The sequence below is a fragment of the Procambarus clarkii genome, chromosome 14 (genome assembly GCF_040958095.1).
Source record: "Procambarus clarkii isolate CNS0578487 chromosome 14, FALCON_Pclarkii_2.0, whole genome shotgun sequence".
NCBI lineage: Eukaryota > Metazoa > Arthropoda > Malacostraca > Decapoda > Cambaridae > Procambarus > Procambarus clarkii.
This window is the reverse complement of record NC_091163.1, coordinates 49,660,120-49,679,792: the sequence shown is the minus strand read 5'-3', so window position 1 is coordinate 49,679,792 and position 19,673 is coordinate 49,660,120. Positions and strand designations below refer to the sequence as shown.

The 19,673-nt window shown below is 47.8% G+C and overlaps 1 protein-coding gene across 1 annotated transcript in view; it reads right to left on the bottom strand.

Annotated features, from left to right (window-relative positions):
* The window catches only part of LOC123749156 (uncharacterized), a 546,434-nt gene that overhangs the window by 14,533 nt on the left and 512,228 nt on the right, over positions 1–19,673 (bottom strand). Inside the window, exon 5 of the mRNA XM_069324597.1 lies at positions 6,536–7,237. Within this exon, the coding sequence (XP_069180698.1) occupies positions 6,536–7,237 (702 nt within the window). The remainder of the gene's footprint in view (positions 1–6,535; positions 7,238–19,673) is intronic.

Here is a 19,673-nt window from a genome sequence, read left to right as displayed (position 1 = left end):
AGGCAATGAACTCGGAAAAACCCAAGAGGAAGCTGGCAATGCAGCAGCTGACGTAAGGCCCCCCCGGGGGTTGAACCCAGCGATCCCATGAGAGGCGAAAGGGACGTCCCCAAAGGAACCAGAACAGCCGACGAAGCCAAACCCGACCAGTGAGTAGACCATCATCGCAAAGTTCAGACTCCCACACAAACCCTCGAGCAACCTCAGAGTGACCCGGGAACCCGCCAGAAACAAACACACACGGGACTGCAGCCGAAGGAGAGACTCTAGAGGGAGAGACAAGGAAGTGGTCTGAGAATCCCATACAAGACCCAGCCAGGTCTGAACCTGGGAGGGAACCAGATGGGACTTCTGCCAGTTCACCAGGAACCCGAACCCGGCTAGCTGGAAAAGCACTAAACCCCTGGCGAGCAGACACAAGGACCAACTGGGAGCCCAAACCAGCCAGTCGTCAAGGTAGGCCAACACCTGAACACCTAACAGACGCATATAGGTCACCACGACTCGGGTAAAGAGTGTGAACATGAGAGACCCCAGGTTCAACCCGAACGGGAGACAACGAAAGCAGTAACTCCGACGCCCCACAACAAAACCAAGCCAGTTCCTGAACCCAGGATGAATCTGGACATGCCAATACGCGTCCTTGTGGTCCAAGGACACCATCAAAGCACCCGGCTCCACCAACAGCCGGACCTGGGGCAGAGTGGTCATCCAAAAGGAGGGGCAGGAAACCCAGGGGTTCAGACATGACAAGTCCAGAATGAACCGCAGGTCCACACAGTCCCATTTCGGAACCAGAAACGGCAGGAAACCCACCTGAGATGTCGTCATTTCGACCACACCCAAGCTCACTCACTCCAAGACGACCTGACAAAGCCCAGGAGAAGAGGCCTGCCCTGTCAGCCCCTAACCCCCCCCCTAAGGAGGAGGAGCCACCCAACGTCACCACAAGCCACGAGAAAAAATGCAAAATGGCCGATGCCCCTTATGAGAATCCGACCTGCGCACAGAGCGATCACCGCAAAAAGATCACCAGGCTGCACCAGGTGCAGCTGGGACCGAAGGTGGCACTGCTCCAAAACTGGCACCTGTGGCCTACCCGACGAGCAGAACCACGAGCCCTGGCACGACCCCTCCGGGAAGAACCCACCCGGGAACCCCGGAGAACCAACAAGTCAGACATTGGGCAACAGCTGGAAGAAGCTGCTCGCATATACTGCTCGACCGCAGAGGCCGCAAACATCAAAAGACAAAAGGGCAAAGACAGTCTAAGAGCCAGGGCCCAAGCGGATTCCAAGGAGGAAGCGAAAACCACCTGTCGACACGAGACGTGCAGCGAAAACCACCTGTCGACACGAGACGTGCAGCGAAAACCACCTGTCGACACAAGAGACGTGCAGCGAAAAACCACGACAGTGCATCCCACAGGATCGTCATAAACAACTTCAAAAGTGCAGACAACGCACGACCAGCCGAGACCAAAGCACCAGACCCAAGGAACGGCCCCAAGCACCTCCACCACATCCTCAAGCCAATCCGAAGACAGCTCCAGGAGGGAAAAGAAATGCAGGACTGAAGTCAACAGGCAACGTGTGCGCAAGTCCTCAGCCACAAGCGCAGCCAACAGGCCACGTGTGCGCAAGTCCTCGGCCACAAGCGCAGCCAACAGGCCACGTGTGCGCAAGTCCTCGGCCACAAGCGCAGCCAACAGGCCACGTGTGCGCAAGTCCTCGGCCACAAGCGCAGCCAACAGGCCACGTGTGCGCAAGTCCTCAGCCACAAGTGCAGCCAACAGGCCACGTGTGCATAAGTCCTCAGCCACAAGCGCAGCCAACAGGCCACGTGTGTGCAAGTCCTCAGCCACAAGCGCAGCCAACAGGCCACGTGTGTGCAAGTCCTCAGCCACAAGCGCAGCCAACAGGCCACGTGTGCACAAGTCCTCAGCCACAAGCGCAGCCAACAGGCCACGTGTGCACAAGTCCTCAGCCACAAGTGCAGCCAACAGGGAAGGAACCTGCACGTGAAGCTGAACCGTGTCAACATCCAGCAGAAGGGCCGGAGCAAAAAGGCACTCATTAAAGTACTCAAAGTCCCCCCCCCCCCAGGTAAACCTGGACCACAGTCAACGCCTCGCGCCACTCAAGCGTGTCGGTACGACAGAAAGCTTCCCAAGCATCCAGCGAGAACAAAGGGCAGTCCATATGCCAGGACGAACCCTGAACCTCATAACAAACCCGGCACAGAGACGAAGCCCCAAACCTGAAAGAAGATGGATCCATTATGGAGGCATACTCCGGGTCGTGCAGGAGGTAAGCCGCAATGGCCGCCCGCACCTCAGTAGGCGAGACGCGGGAAGCTGAAAACCTCTGCAAGGACGGAACTGAAGGACCAGCAAGGACACGGAACCGAACCCGGGGAGGAGCCGAACCCAAATCCAACTCGTTCGCAGAGGGGGGAAAGGAAAACCCCACTCCTTGTAACAGTAAGCCTCGCTCAGAGAGTCTTCCAACTCTCCAAGGGTCCAACGGGGCCCAAGGCCCCCAAGCCAGCTCCTCCCCAACCCCAGGAGACTCCACGTCAGGCCTCGGGAGCAAGTCGTCCTCCAAAGCCCCGGTCTCACAAGAAAAAGCCGGGGCGGCCAGAATGGCAGAAAGAGAATGGGTCCAATGGTCAGACCCTGGAGCTACGGCTGGAGGAACAGACTTGAATGCCTCTATCTCCACCCCGAAAGGGGCAACCCCCGAAACCACCCTAATCTTAGAAACCTCTAAACCCTGCCCCGACCCCGAAGCCCTCAGACAGTTATGAGCCAGAAGCAGGTGGGGAGGGGGGAGGAACTGAATGAATTACAGCAGGGAAAGAACAAGGGGGCGCAGACTGAACCAAGGCCGAAGTGACCAACACCCCAAAGTCTGGGGTCCCTATAAGCAAAACGGGGCAGCCTCAGGGCATCTGGGGAAGCAACCAACCGAACACGTTGCAACAACCTAAACCTATCCTGCAACGTGCGAGCCGCCTGCACCCCGAACAATGTCATCTGTAGATTGAGTGAATTGAGTCACAAACAAGTAACAAATCTCGAAGGACTCCGAGTCAAATGTGTCACCGACCCAACAGGCAGCATGACGGAAGCAAAAACAATAAGCGTCGCCTTGAGACAAGGGGACAGAGCAACCCTCAAACTTGCACAAAGCAAGAGGAGACTCAGGGGTCACATCCATCGGACCCGAGTGCCCCCGCGGAGTTTCCCAGGGCCACTAGACTGGGTCTGCTAAGGGTAATCCCAGGCAGTGTATTGCTAAGCGGCGCCTAAGCTACCAAACAACACTGCTAAAGCAGAACCCTCGGGACGTGTCCACTCACGAGGGCAAAGCAGGGGGTACCACCAAACAAAAGCAACCCTAGTAAAACGGGAAAGTAATACCAAGGCAGACCCCCTCCCCCCACCAATTAAAAACAAAAAATCCTCGTAAGATGGCAACGTACCCAAAGGGAACAGAGCCGGCTGTTGTTATAGGTGAAAACTAGCTGTGCAGTACCCTGCACCCCCTACAAGTGCAAATTCTACCACTTACCCCAAGGTAAACAAGGGCGGGAACCCTCCCCCTCCCCAAACACTCGGGGGGAGGGGGGGTTCGCTGAGCAGCAAAAGACCAACAGAGGTAGACCCAAGGTGACTTCTGGATGACAACCCAAGCTTCAAGGGCGGTACTTACAGGGTACTTAGGGAAGGGAACCCTAAGCGCATGCAGCACGAGTACCTTGAAATAATACTCCCAGCTCCCACGCCACCGTAAGAGCAGCACTGAACCAAAGCATAGCACAACACAACACAAGAGTCTGGAGCTGGAGCCACATGGCAGCGATGCATCACACCAGCCGAAGAACTGGGGTGTGGATCGTTGGCACGAGGGTCTGGGGCTTCCCCTTCCCCCTCCCGGGGAGGGGGGGGGGGGGGAGCTGCGCAGACATGAGGCGCAGCTTGTGTGACGTCATGCTCGTTTGCTAGTTTTTATTTGGGGAGTTCTGTCCCCTCGTTTGTCTATTTTTGCCGTTTTAACCAGAACAGGGGTTTGTTTTGGGGTGCTTACCTTTCTGGGTGCCTGTCCCGGTTGATGGCAGATATAGAATGCTCCAAAACCACATGTGAATTTCTATAGGCCATTGCTACTCATGCCTCTCTGAGGGGGCCAGGTTCTGGCTCGTGGTCACCGGTAGGCCTAGAACTCCACCCACATCAACTGATGCCAAAGTTAAGGATATTCATGTCAGCCTGGATAGCTCCGGGGCCATAGGGGCGCTCCAAGAAAAAAATTAGTTAGTAGTTAGTAACAGTTGAGAGGTGGGCCGAAAGACCAGAGCTCAACCCCCGCAAGCAAAACTAGGTTAATACCGTGTAGTGTACACTGAGTGCTGACCACAGTGTAGTGAACACTGAGTGCTGACCACAGTGTAGTGTACACTGAGTGCTGACCACAGTGTAGTGAACACTGAGTGCTAACCACAGTGTAGTGAACACTGAGTGCTGACCACAGTGTAGTGTACACTGAGTGCTGACCACAGTGTAGTGTACACTGAGTGCTGACCACAGTGTAGTGTACACTGAGTGCTGACCACAGTGTAGTGTACACTGAGTGCTGACCACAGTGTAGTGTACACTGAGTGCTGATCACAGTGTAGTGTACACTGAGTGCTGACCACAGTGTAGTGAACACTGAGTGCTGACCACAGTGTAGTGTACACTGAGTGCTGACCACAGTGTAGTGTACACTGAGTGCTGACCACAGTGTAGTGAACACTGAGTGCTGACCACAGTGTAGTGTACACTGAGTGCTGACCACAGTGTAGTGTACACTGAGTGCTGACCACAGTGTAGTGAACACTGAGTGCTGACCACAGTGTAGTGTACACTGAGTGCTGACCACAGTGTAGTGTACACTGAGTGCTGACCACAGTGTAGTGTACACTGAGTGTTGACCACAGTGTAGTGTACACTGAGTGCTGACCACAGTGTAGTGTACACTGAGTGCTGACCACAGTGTAGTGTACACTGAGTGTTGACCATAGTGTAGTGTACACTGAGTGCTGACCACAGTGTAGAGAAACACCAAGATGACAGTTGACTTTATTAATAAAAATGTCTCGTGCAGTTTCCTATATATATAAAGTTTACTCTCATCTTGATGTGTCTCCATATCATCCTATATATATAAAGTTTACTCTCATCTTGATGTGTCTCCATATCATCCTATATATATAAAGTTTACTCTCATCTTGATGTGTCTCCATATCATCCTATATATATAAAGTTTACTCTCATCTTGATGTGTCTCCATATCATCCTATATATATAAAGTTTACTCTCATCTTGATGTGTCTCCATATCATCCTATATATATAAAGTTTACTCTCATCTTGATGTGTCTCCATATCATCCTATATATATAAAGTTTACTCTCATCTTGATGTGTCTCCATATCATCCTATATATATAAAGTTTACTCTCATCTTGATGTGTCTCCATATCATCCTATATATATAAAGTTTACTCTCATCTTGATGTGTCTCCATATCATCCTATATATATAAAGTTTACTCTCATCTTGATGTGTCTCCATATCATCCTATATATATAAAGTTTACTCTCATCTTGATGTGTCTCCATATCATCCTATATATATAAAGTTTACTCTCATCTTGATGTGTCTCCATATCATCCTATATATATAAAGTTTACTCTCATCTTGATGTGTCTCCATATCATCCTATATATATAAAGTTTACTCTCATCTTGATGTGTCTCCATATCATCCTATATATATAAAGTTTACTCTCATCTTGATGTGTCTCCATATCATCCTATATATATAAAGTTTACTCTCATCTTGATGTGTCTCCATATCATCCTATATATATAAAGTTTACTCTCATCTTGATGTGTCTCCATATCATCCTATATATATAAAGTTTACTCTCATCTTGATGTGTCTCCATATCATCCTATATATATAAAGTTTACTCTCATCTTGATGTGTCTCCATATCATCCTATATATATAAAGTTTACTCTCATCTTGATGTGTCTCCATATCATCCTATATATATAAAGTTTACTCTCATCTTGATGTGTCTCCATATCATCCTATATATATAAAGTTTACTCTCATCTTGATGTGTCTCCATATCATCCTATATATATAAAGTTTACTCTCATCTTGATGTGTCTCCATATCATCCTATATATATAAAGTTTACTCTCATCTTGATGTGTCTCCATATCATCCTATATATATAAAGTTTACTCTCATCTTGATGTGTCTCCATATCATCCTATATATATAAAGTTTACTCTCATCTTGATGTGTCTCCATATCATCCTATATATATAAAGTTTACTCTCATCTTGATGTGTCTCCATATCATCCTATATATATAAAGTTTACTCTCATCTTGATGTGTCTCCATATCAAAAGTGTTTATATAGAGGCAATACTACACTCAGTTGGGTGAGAACAATGTGACCTTCAGCAGCATACCTTCACTGAGGTGTGGACAGTGTTGACATCTGGGAAGAGTTCCTGGCACTTCTGGAGCCAATTTTCTACCTTCATGCTGCACTCATCAGCTGTGTCTATGGTTGTGCCAACCTCCTGTGCTGTGTTGACTGTGTCGAGGCTCCCCAACATGGCCTGCAGCTGAGTCTTCCCTTCCTCTCCTTGTGTTGTCATATCCACCACACTGGTATCCTCCAGTTCCAAGAGCTTCATTGCTGACTTGTTCTGCTCTACCAGAGCATAGAGTCTGTCCTGGAGCTGGAGGTGTTGAGTCTTCCAGTCCCCCAGCTGCCCCCGGTACTCACCCAGCTGGGACAGTACCTCTTCACAGCTGGTAATGAGGCTGCTGATGCTGCTCTTCTGCTCCTCCACCAGGGAACGTAACTTCTTACTGATGCCTCTGGTCGGAGCTTTATTGGGTTTTGTGGGTACCGTTGTCACTGGCACCACCTCCATACTTTTTAGTTTTCTGATAAAGGCCTCCATACCATAATTGATTGGGAACTGAGTAGCAGCTGTGGCAGTGTGCTGGGCTCGGCAGCTGGGGCAGTTCAGCTGACCATTCTTGATAGCATTGTCAATACACTGGGAGCAGAATGTGTGGCCACAAGGCAGAGTGCGAGGCCGTAGCAGAGTGTCATCATAATTGTTAAAACACACTGAACATTCCTCTGGGTTGTTATCCTGTGGATAAAGAATATTTGGTTAAGTTACATGTATTTACAACGAAAAAATTATTTTCTGTGTTAGTCCCTCCGGCTCTCTGGAGCTATCGGATTGATATGCGCATATTAGTCCGGGGTCATCAGTCATCTGGAGTTCAGCCTACCGAGGACCACAAGCCAGAACCTGGCCGCCTCAAAAAGGCAAAGGGAGCAATGGCCTATGGAAACCCCATGTATTTGGGGACATTCCATATCTGCCATCAACTGGGGTTAGCACCCAGAAAGGTAGGCATAACAAAACAGACCCCACATGGTAAGAAAAATTGCAACCAAAGACCAAATAGAGAGGCAGATTCCACCCCCCCCCATTTAAAGAAACAAGCAAACATCATACACACTGCCACACCACTTGTCCACGCAGCCCTCCCCTCCCTGGGAGGGTGAAGGAACCTCCTGTGCCGGTTACTCACACCCCAATTCAGAGGCTGAGAATCAAAAACAAAATGGAAACCACCGACCGGAGGGAGCGAGGGTGCCAGGAAGCCTCCGAGACTCGCCCAGAAAATGGCGTTTCATTACATTCAACGCTGGTTTTCTGTATAGAGTTCCTCTGGCTCCCTGGAGCTACCAAACCAAGGAGAAGTAAAATAAAAGAGGGCCTAACGCAGGAGGCGGCTGCCACTCGCCCCTCAACTCGAAGTCAAAACAACTGGCTGCAACCTGCGACCCAAAGCCACACACGAAAGACCAGTACCAGGAACAATGACCAAGTAATGAGTGGCCAGGACCCTGTCCGACCTGCAAAACCCCCCACACCCGAATGTCAGCCCAAGACATGTTACCAAGCACGGCAGCCAAAGCAACAAACTTACAAACATCATAGGCACGAGGGTAGACCACAGGCTGGCTAGACTTAATAACCCTGCAGACGACCTGGGAGACCCGAGCCCTGGAACAGGGAACAAGGGAAACCGGATCAACCCAAAGCGCATCCCCCAGCCACAGAAGCCGAAGCACGCAGATAATGGCAAAGAGCCGCCACAAGACACAACACCTGATGCACCCCCGGTCAGCCAAGCATCAATGACCCAAGGCCCCTCTGAAAAGCCGTCATCTTGTTCTTTGCCATAAAAGAAGGAGACGGCTGCAACCGCACAAACAGACCACCAGGACCGAAAGATCAGAAACCCCTGCACCAGAGGAGAGCAGGAAGCTCCCCCACCAGACCCCCAGAGGCCAATGTCAACAGAAACAGCGCCTTAGAAAAACAGTCCTGAACCGAAGGGGCCACCACAAACCGAGGGGAAAAGAGAGCACCCAGCCCAAGGAACAGCATGGCTCAAGCGGCGCATGAGCAGACTGGAGGTGAAACACAGCACGAGAAAGCTGATGGAATGGGGCAGAAGTGACATCCTGAATGCAAGCTGGAGCAGCTCCGCCAGCACCGCACAATAAGAGGCGACAGTCCTAATCCGATCCAAAACAGAAGACAATCTACAAAGAGAACGAATACGGCGAAAAGAATGCCAGGAAACTTCATACTGTCACCGAGATGAAGCTCACATGTGGGACACCATCAAAGAAGCTACCTGATCACCATATAAGTGGTGATAAACCCCTGTCAAAAAGACCAGACGCAAAAAGCAGAGAAATAGATCAAACCAGCTGTGTATTTGACCGGTCCAATTTGCTGAAAGTGGCAGAACCACAGAAAATCTCCCTGGTTCAGACACCAAGCAAGCAGTGCCTGAAACTAAGGCTGGGAAGGCTACCAAAGGGCCAGAAGAGGCCTGACTCTCCCACGGTAAGACTCCAAATGAACCAGAACCTGCAGCAATAGCTGGACTGGAGGGAAGAGGTACAAGTAGCCCCACCTTGACCAGTCCTGCTGAAAGGTGTCAACCGCAACAGCTCTGCAGTTGGAGAACGGTGCCACATATATCGGGAGACACTGAGACCACGTCGACACAAAGAGATCCACCTCCGGGAGCCCATACGTCTGGCAGAGCCAACTGAAGGAGTCGGCGTCGACCATCCATTCCATGGACAAGGGAATAAATCGAGACAGACCATCTGCCAGGACGTCGGATACTCCACGGATATATTTGCCGCACAGAAAGCCAAATCCCGAGAATCCAGCAGATGAGTTACTCAAAGGGACCAGCCCCAAGGACCAAAGAGAATCCCCGCGGTTCAGACAATGTACCACCAGAGAGTAGTCCAAATGGAGCTGGATCGTTGAACCCCGAGTGACCCGAACCCTCCAAAGAGACAGCCAAACCTCTGCGAATTCCCACACCATGCTGTGAGCCCAACGGAAGGACGGAGCTCACTGCCCCTGGTCGGCCTGGTGAGTACTGATCACAAAGCTCCAGCAGAGAATCAAGGCATCCGTGAACTTTGGACATGAACCCCTGGAGGCAGAACCCTCCCATCGCGAGAGAGGTGAAATGGAGGGCCTTGATGCTGAAGTCAGACCCGACCCAGTGAGTAAACCAGCACAGGGAAGGTCAGACTCCTGCACAACTGCTCAAGCAACCACCACATGACCCGGGAACCCCCCCCCCAAAAAAAAAAAAAAACAGCAGAAGGCAGGACTGCAGCAGCAGCAATGCCTCCAGAGGGAGACACAAGGAAGTGTTCCGAGAGTCCCTCACGAGGCCCAGCTGGGTCCGAACCTTTGGATAGAACCAGATGAGACTTCCTCCAGCTCACCAGGAACTAGAATCCGGTGAACTGGGAAAGAACCACCCCCCCTGGTGAGCAGACAAGCAGACCGGCTGGGAGCCCACACCAACCAGTTGTCGAGATAGGCCTACACCTGAACCACTAGCAGATGCAGAAGGGCCACCACGAACCGGGAAGACTCGTGAATATGCGAGGCACCAGATTCAACCCAAAAGGAAGGCAACGAAAGCGGTAAGCCTGCCCCTCCACCACAAAACCTAACCAGTCCCTGAACTCCAGATGAATAGGGAGGTGCCAATATACATCCCGGAGATCCAGAATCACCAAACAACAACCCGGCTCTAACAGAAGCCAAACCAGGGACAGAGTAGTTATCCAAAAGGAGGGGCAAGGAATCCAGAGGTTCAGACAGGACAAGTCCAGAATGAATTACATATCCGCACAGTCCCACTTCGGTACTGGAAACAGGCGGGAAACCCACCTGAGGGACAAGGTCTTTTCAACCACTCCCAAGCTCACCCACCCACCAAACATAGACCCCACACAACCTATATATTATGTGAGAAATCTTTAAAGAATTCTGATAAAGAAAGAGATCTAGGGGTGGTTCTAGATAGAAAACTATCACCTGAGGACCACATAAAGAATATTGTGCGAGGAGCCTATGCCACACTTTCTAACTTCAGAATTGCTTTTAAATACATGGATGGTGATATATTAAAGAAATTGTTCACGACTTTTGTTAGGCCAAAGCTAGAATATGCAGCGGTTATGTGGTGCCCGCATCTTAAGAAGCACATCAACAAACTGGAAAAGGTGCAAATACATGCTACTAAGTGGCTCCCAGAACTGAAGGGCAAGAGCTACAAGGAGAGGTTAGAGGCATTAAATATGCCAAAACTAGAAGACAGAAGAAAAAGAGGTGACATGATCACTACATACAAAATAGTAACAGGAATTGATAAAATCGATAAGGAAGATTTCCTGAGATCTGGAACTTTAAGAACAAGAGGTCATAGATTTAAACTAGCTAAACACAGATGCCGAAGAAATATAAGAAAATTCACTTTTGCAAACAGAGTGGTAGACAGCTGGAACAAGTTAGGTGAGAAGGTGATGGAGGCCAAGACCGTCAGTAGTTTTAAAGCGTTATATGGCAGAGTGTTGGGAAGACGGGACACCACAAGCGTAGCCGTCATCCTGTAACTACACTTAGGTAATTACTCCAAGATGACCTGACGGAGTGAATGGGAAATCATCCCCGAATTCCCCGGTAGGAAGAGGAGCCACCTGATGCCACCACAGGCCGGATGACACAACCCGAAAAACCCACAAATCATGGGATCAGGCATGAGCAAACAGCATGAGTCCCTGCCCCCCCCCCCCCCCAGCATCCTGGCACCGGGGCAACCCACAAAAGGGCTAACACCCCGTACGAGAAGGTGGCACCGGTTCAGAAACTTATAACAAGGCCTACCTCAACCTGCAGAGACCCGAACCTTGGCATGATCCAGCCGAGAGCACGAGAACGCCGACCCCGGATCACAAACAAAGCAGAAAGAGGATGGCAGCAGCAGAAGCTGCCAGGAACTGAGGAACAACCTAGACTGCAAACAAAACAGACAAAAGAGTGGAGAAAACCCCAGAGCTAGGGCCCAGACCAAAGCAAGACAGCAGTCTGCAAGCCAGGAAGACCCAGGGACCGCCCCTCAATAGAGGTCGGGGCCAGATTAAAGGCCAAGACTGGGCCACACCGGAGGAAACCACCAAGGGCCACACTGGAGGAAACCACCAAGGGCCACCCAAACCTGTACAAGAGAAATTTGAGAGGAAAATCTCCGGGAGACGAAACCGAAGAACCCAAAGGAACCTGGAAATGAACCCGAACCCAAAATGGAGCCCGAAGCACCACAACTGCTGGCGGAAAACGTACCCTGGAAAAAAAAACCAGGCGGCCATAAAACATACTATTAGTCATATACAAATAATCAAACACACATTTACATATACACACGGCTCCGGGAGAAGTAAAGTGATACCTCGGCTCACAAATGCCCCTCTTTACGAATTTTCAGGTTACGAGCCTAATTTCTTCGTAAAATCCAAATTGCGTTACGAACTTTGCCTAGGGTAAAGTAGTTTGTTGATACACGTATGGCTGACCTAGCGTGTGGTGGCATGGCGACCACGCCTCAGTTTAACAGTGCCTCCCGCCTAGTGACAATCGCGCCTGAATTCTTTGTAAAGAATTTCAGTGTTTTTGGGATTTTTGGGTATTTGAACATAAAGGTAATTATTATATATCTTGCCATGGTCCCAAGAAAGTCAGTGGTAAGGTTCAATCTAAGAAAATAGTTATGAGTAGAGGCACTAGAGGATGTCCCTTCCTCATTAACCCTTAAGCTGGCCAACACTGCATAAGAAGTTTTGAGTAACTGACGCAAAAGTGCGCATCACTGCATATGTAATTTTGGAGTACTACGCAAGATTTAAACGGCCCGCGGATACACAGGGTTCACATGACCTTCCTCAGGGCTCTTGTAAACAGACGACATTTTAAATAAAAATCGTGAGCAACATTACCAGGAGTGAGGGGCCTCAGTACTGAGTGAACCACCAAGGCTGGTGCACGCAACATGAGCTCACAGCACTGCTGTTCAGCTTGTGACCACAGCATCGCCTAAAAATGTCAAAAAATATATGTACATGCTATTATTTAACGATGATAGTATTACAGAAGACCCCTGACTGTGATATAAATGACCAGGATTCTGATAATAGCAGGATTGTTGTGATAATTTACACTGTGCTGTGGGAGGAGCAATGTTGAGTGTGGGAGGGCTGTAGCGTCGTCTGCCGAATGTGTTGCCACCTGTTGCTGTCTGCACTTACTATACCAGCTTAGTGGTTTGCTATAGTGAACAAAATGTGTAGATACTTATATATATAACGTCTGTATATAGAGAATAAAAGCAAAGACAGTATGGTGGGAGGAGGAGGATGGCGAGGGAAGGAGTGGTGGTGAGTGGTTGGCTGGTGTGGTGGCCACTCCTTGTTGCTTTTTGACTCAGCATACCAACTTAGTGGTTCGTTATGGTGAACACAAATGTAGATACTTATATATACTGTGTATATATATAGTGTAATAACAGCAAAAGGAGTGTTGGAAGAAGCCATTTTGGTGAGGGTGGTGGCATCATCTGCATGACATGTCATGCTGTGTAAAGGTGGCCACTATGCTCTTTGGGCACTATACCAGCTTAGTTGAACAGTTATGGTGAACAAAACATGTAGATACTTATCTATAACGTCTGTATATAGTGAATACAAACAAAAACAATATGGTGGGAGGAGGATGTTGGCGAGGGAGGGAGTGGTGGTGAGTGGCTGGCTGGTGTGCGCTGGTCAGTGGCACCTTGACATACGATTGCCCCTACTTACGATAATCTCGAGTTACGATGTAAATTTCATCGAAAAATGCGACTCGACATTCGATGGTGTCGTTGACTTCCGATATTTGTTGGTACACGTTCGGGTCGACCGAGCGCGTGGTTCCCGGTCACGTGGCCGACCTGCCTCAGTTTATTACAGCTGCCCGCTTAGTGACGATCTCGCCTATAAGAAATTCTGCTTTTGTGGTGATTTTTTGCATTTTGAACATTAAAGTAATGATTATATATCACGCCATGAGTCCCAGGAAAGTCAGTGGTAAGGCTCAACATATGAAAACCCATGTAAGGAAGACCATAGAGCAGAAACAAGAGTACAGAATGTCTCTTCCTCAACAATTAAGAAAATGTGTGCAACATGGGAAGAATTGCAAACCTTTGCTGAAACGACTCACCCAAATCAAGCTGCAGTAGGTCGTTGCCTTAACCTATTCAATGACACTGTGATACATCATTACAGACAAATGTTAAAATGAAGGGAAAAACAAATGTCTCTTGACAAATTTGTAGTGAGACAAACAAGCACTGAACCACAACCAGGTCCTAGTGGTATTCAGGCAAAACGTAGGAAAGAGAGTACCCCAGAGAAAACATCACTGCCTGATGTGATAATGGAAGGGGACTCCCCTTCCAAACAGTAACAACTCTCCTCCCCCCCTCATCACCATCTTCTATACACCATCAAGAGCCCTCCATAAAGGTTCGAGAAACTTTGGTACTGTATTGTAGTTAGATAAAAACATTGTATTCAGAATAAAATGTATTTATATGTTAATATTTTGGAGGGTGGGGAATGGATTAATTCAATTCCATTTATTTCTTAATGGAAAAATCGCTTCGACTTACGATATTTTGACTTACGATCCATCTCTGGGAACGGATTAGCATTGTAAGTCGAGGCCCCATTGTATATATAACCTGTGTATATAGTGTAATAACAGCAAAACTATTTGTTAATTGTTTTATGAACATATTAATTGAATCACTAATATGCACAACATAATTTTGAGTACAGCAATGATTCACACATTTTATTATATAAATATATCACATTACACACTATTGAATAATATTACTGCCAAAAAAATTAGAAAAAATCAATCAGAGACATTGATATAATTAGGTAATAATATCTTTGTGGCAACTCCCGTCTGACAGCTGGGGCGGAGCAGACCTTCTTTGGCGCCTGCTCTGTCAACGTCTCTTTTTTGCCAGACTTCCCCCACCATATTACAGCCAAAATATGTCAGTTACGATTTTTTTTTTCCTGTGATCAGGGAACACAAATGAACACTTTTATAGGACGAAATAATTTTGTTATTTTTTATTTTGTTGCGCCTGTGGGTGTTGAAGGCCTAATAGTCCCGAGCAGCTTAGGGGTTAAGAAAATGTGTGAAGTATGGGAAGAACTCCAAAGTTTTGTTGAAAAAACTCACCCAGATAAAGCTGTAGCAGGCCATTGCATTGACCTTTTAAATGGCTATATGATATCTCACTACAGACAAGTGTTAAAATATAGGGAAAAACAAGTGTGTTTAGACAGATTCTCAGTAAGACAAGCAAGCAGTGAGCCACAACCAGGTCCTAGTAGTGCTCTTGCAAAACGTAGGAGAGAGATTACCCCATAGAAGTCATCACCGCCTGATGTTATAATGGAAGGGGACTCCCCTTCCAACCACTATCACCTCTCCTCCTCTCTTCCCTCCTCCCCGTCTTCCATACACCAACAAGAGTCATCAATAAATTTAAGCAATAACCTGAATTAGGTATAAAATTTACTTTGAAGTTAATATTTTTTGGAGTGTGGAATGGATTAATTCAATTTACATTATTTATTATGGAAAATTCACTTCAGTTTACAAATTTTTGGGTTATGAACCATCTTTGGGAACGGATTAAATTCGTAAGCTCAGGTACCACAGTAACTCCAGTCGGAGGCAAAAACTCCTCCAAAACTCGTGTCACACACAGTCACATGTAAACAAGACACAGCACCGCCTTGCTGGCCAGCCGGGGAAGCGCGCACAGAAATCAAAAACAATTTTGTGGCCTAAACACCCCTAATCTGGTTAAAATTACTGTACTACAGAAAACTAACAAGTAAACAGAACTCCCCAATTGAAAAACGAGCATGACGTCACACTTTCCGCGCTGCTTGCCTGCGCAGCTTCACCCTCCCTGAGAGGGGAAAGGTGGGAGCCCCTCGACCCATCGCACCGGCTATCCACCTGTCAGTTTGAGGGTGGATGTTAAAACACGCGTAAAATCCAGCTAACTGGGGGAAGGGAGGGTTACCGAGAAGCCTCCGGGTCTCACCCAGAAAATGGTGGGGAGTTTTGGGGGAACTCCCCAAAACTCCCCACCATTTTGGGAGCCGAAGGGGCCCAAGAGCTATCTACCCAAAGCCAAGGACAAAAGAGGGACAAACCTGGAAGGCAGAAACCATGTGCCTAAAACACGAAAGCAAGACAACAGGCAACACCGAGAGGACCCCGCAGACAACCCGTGAGACCAAAACCCCTGAAACCCCTGAACAGGGGACAAGGGAACCCCGGGCAACTTAAAGCATGTCCAGGGGCCACAGAGGCCACGACATTCAGGCAATTGCTGAGAGCCACAACCAGACACAAGAAGATGCACCCCCGGCCAAAAATACCAAGCAACAACAACCCCATGGACCTCCTCCAGAAAAACAGCCAACCCAACCTCACCAGAAAAAGAGGAACGGCTGCAACAAACAAACCTAACACCAGAACCCAAAGGAGTAGAAACCTCTGAGAAACAATCCGGAACCGAAGGGGCCACAACCAACCGGGGGGAAGAGATAAGAGAGCATTATGTCCAAAGACCAGGACAGCTCAGGCGGTGCAAGAGCAGGCCGGAGGTGAAACAATGCCCTAGACAACTTGTGGAATGGTGCAGAAGGAACATCAAAACTGAAAGCAAGCCGTAGCAGCTCTGCCAGCACCACATGATACGAGATGACAGAATGCGGCATACGAAGACGATCCTGAAACAGCCACTAGAGAAAGGACAAGACCACCTCAACAAAAAGCGAAGTATACCTACGAAGAGACAAAAAAAGAAAAAGGAAGGATCGCCAGGAAGCCCCATACAGCCACCAAGACGAAGCACGCAGGTGGGACACCATCAACGAAGCCACCTGATCTCCACCGAGCTTCCCCCGTCCCAACGAAAATGAACAGATGGTGATAGACTTGAGTCAAAAGTAAAGTACCAGACGCAAAGACTCGAGAAGACCAAACCAGCCCCGTAACAACCCCTGGGTATGGACACCGAGCAAGCAGTGCCTGAAACCAAGGTTGTCAGGGAACCTGATGGAATGTCCATCAGGGCACCAGGCACCAAACCCAGCGAGCTGGGAAAGAACCAACCCGGGCGAGCAGACACACCCCCGTCCTTGAGGATCCCCACCCCCTGGGACCCTTGAAGGACCAACAAGACCGACAACGGATGACAACGAGAAGAAACCGCTTGCAGAAACAGCCCAATAGCTGACCCCGCAAACAGCAAGGACAAAATGGTGATGAAAACCGAAGAGCCAGAGGCCCAGGCAGAGGCCAATAAGGAAGCGAGCACCATGAGGCAACACGCGAGACGTGAAGCGAAAACAGTGACACCGCATCCTGCAGGAATGGTGCAACCAGCTCCAGCAGGGCAGAACGACGCACATGTCGCTGAGTAATGTATGAGGAAAACTACTTAGGATATGTACTGCACTAAAATAAAAATTCCCGTATGGAAAACTAACTCAAAGAAAAGTTCGTAGCCAGGGCTGTAATTCCGAGCTCCCCCCCGTCCCAATGAAAATTAACTGCAGGGGGCAGGAGTGGTTGAATGGAAATCGACATCCATCTGCAGACATTGCCTACCCGGCAGTCGGTAGTGTGATACAAGAAGAGGAAAGAACTCTGCACTATAACTGAACACTGGTCAGTTCAAAATAAGGGAACTGAACATGTACATAGTCCAGCCTAGCATTATAATTACTATAGCCAATATGCACATACTAATATACACAAGAATGTGTAGCATAAAGGTAGGAAATATGTAAATATGCAATGAAATGACTGTAAATATGGTCAACACACCGGTAGCTAGGGACAAGAGAGTACACGTGTATAATCAATATGGTGAACTAACACGACTTAATTAGCAATTGCTAATGTAACGTACAAGATAAACTATATATACAGAGAGATTCCAATATATATATAAGGCCAGGCATTGAATGACGGTCAATGAATGAGTGCCCAGAGTCAAAAAAAGATTCAGTCGCTGAAAAAGTAAATCAAAAGTTACTAAAATTTTGGGCTATGCCCCACAGTGTAATGAACAACAATATATATGGACATATTAATTAAGGCAACATTAACACTATCGGTAACTTTGGACAGGACTCGCGTCCACTACAAAAAATATTTGTATAAAATTCATTTTTTATCCAATCGACCTCGGGATAGTATAAGCGCCTTTAGATTGCGCACAATTTGATACAAAGCACCACTTGGTTCCCGCACTTTAGTTATCTGAAACTTCCTGTTTCCCGATTGGTGCTGGGGCGTCACGCTACATGAACTAAGTTCGGGTAGGAAGTAGTCCGCCAAGCTTCATGCCAGCCGGGGTTGAGGTTACCCTACACGAACCAAGTTCGGGTGAAGAAGCGGTCAGCCAAGCGTCGTGCCGCCCCGTGGTGGTGGATGGGTGGATGGGTGGGTGATGGTTTAGTTTGCTCACTGATCGTGTCGGGCGCCACCTGCTACCCTGTGACGTCACAGACTCACGGCCTATTGTTCCCATTGTTTGAATTTGTCACGAGACTGGAGTGTTCATTCCGTGACTTTGTTTTACATATCAGCACAATCAAGGAACATCCATGCACCATGTCGACTCCAAATGCACACATTGTGTCAGTGAAAGCATCTACATAACACAGTGTGGGAGTGGTACAAACAGAGACGTGAGGTGACGAAGCAACCTATCCTCTTAAAAAGAACGTCGCTTTTGGCCGTTTGCCCGTATGGCTGAATTTGGACGTAATTTGAAAATGAAAAAAAAAAAGAAAATAAATTTGGGATTTTTTTCAACAACAGTAAGTTAAGGGTCCTCTGATAGGTTAGGTGGGCAGGAAATTCTCATAAAGTTTCAAAACGTTATGAAAAACGTGAATTGAAAGTCATCTATTCTAACCTTACAGAGTCGGCCGGACGACTCAAACAGAAAACGGAACAGTACGTCACTTTTGTGAGTCAATTTCATTTCAAATTACGTCCAAATTTGGCCATAGTGAGCATACCAGCCAAAAGTGACGTTATTTTTAAGAGGACGGGTTGGACGAAGAAGCCAGTGGCAGGCTGGCTGCTCGTGGAAAAGGCACGTGAATTTCTCCAAGCAATGAAAATTACTCAAAAGTGTGTATACAGTGATGGATGGCTCAGAAGTTTTAAAACCCGTCATGGCATTAGGTTCATTAAAGTGCACGGTGAAAGACAATCTGCTGATATTGTTGGTGCTGATGAGTATGTGAGTAAATTTGCGGAGATGGTACAGGAACAAAATTTATCTCCAGAGCAAATTTATAATGCTGATGAGACAGGTTTATACTGGCGTATGCTTCCCATAGAAACGATGGCTCATAGTGGTGAGGACGATCCTTCAGGTGGTTATAAACAGAACAGAGAATTTTTTTGTTGTGCTGTGCAAATGCAGCTGGCACACACAAATTAAAATTACTTGTGATTGAAATTAGTAAAAACCCCAGGGCTTTAAAGTCAGCCAGGTGCCTCCCTGTGATTTATAAGGACCAGCCAAGTGCGTGGATGTCTCGAGTAATATTTGTCGAGTGGTTTAATAAGAACTTTGTACCCGAGGTGAAGGAACACCTGAAAAGTGTTGGTCTCCCGCAAAACAGCAAAATTGTTCTGCTGCTAGATAACAGTTCAACGCATCCACGAGGTGATGAGCTAGTAAATGGCAATATTATTGGAACGTTCTTGCCACCCAATACAACTTCAGTGATCCAACCCATGGATCAAGGAATAATTAAGAACCTTAAACACCACTACAAGAGGATGTTTGCCAGATGTCTTAATAATCAGCTTGGAACACTTAAGGACGTTTATAAAGTCTTCACAATAAAGTCAGCTATCTGGACTATTGCTAGTGCGTGGGATGAGGTAAAGCAGACAACACTAAGAAATGGTTGGAAAAAACTTTGGCCCGCGTCAAGTCTGTTTCCTGAGGAAGATGACGAGGCAGATTTTGACGGATTTGCGGTGAAGAAAGTTAGCGAGAAGA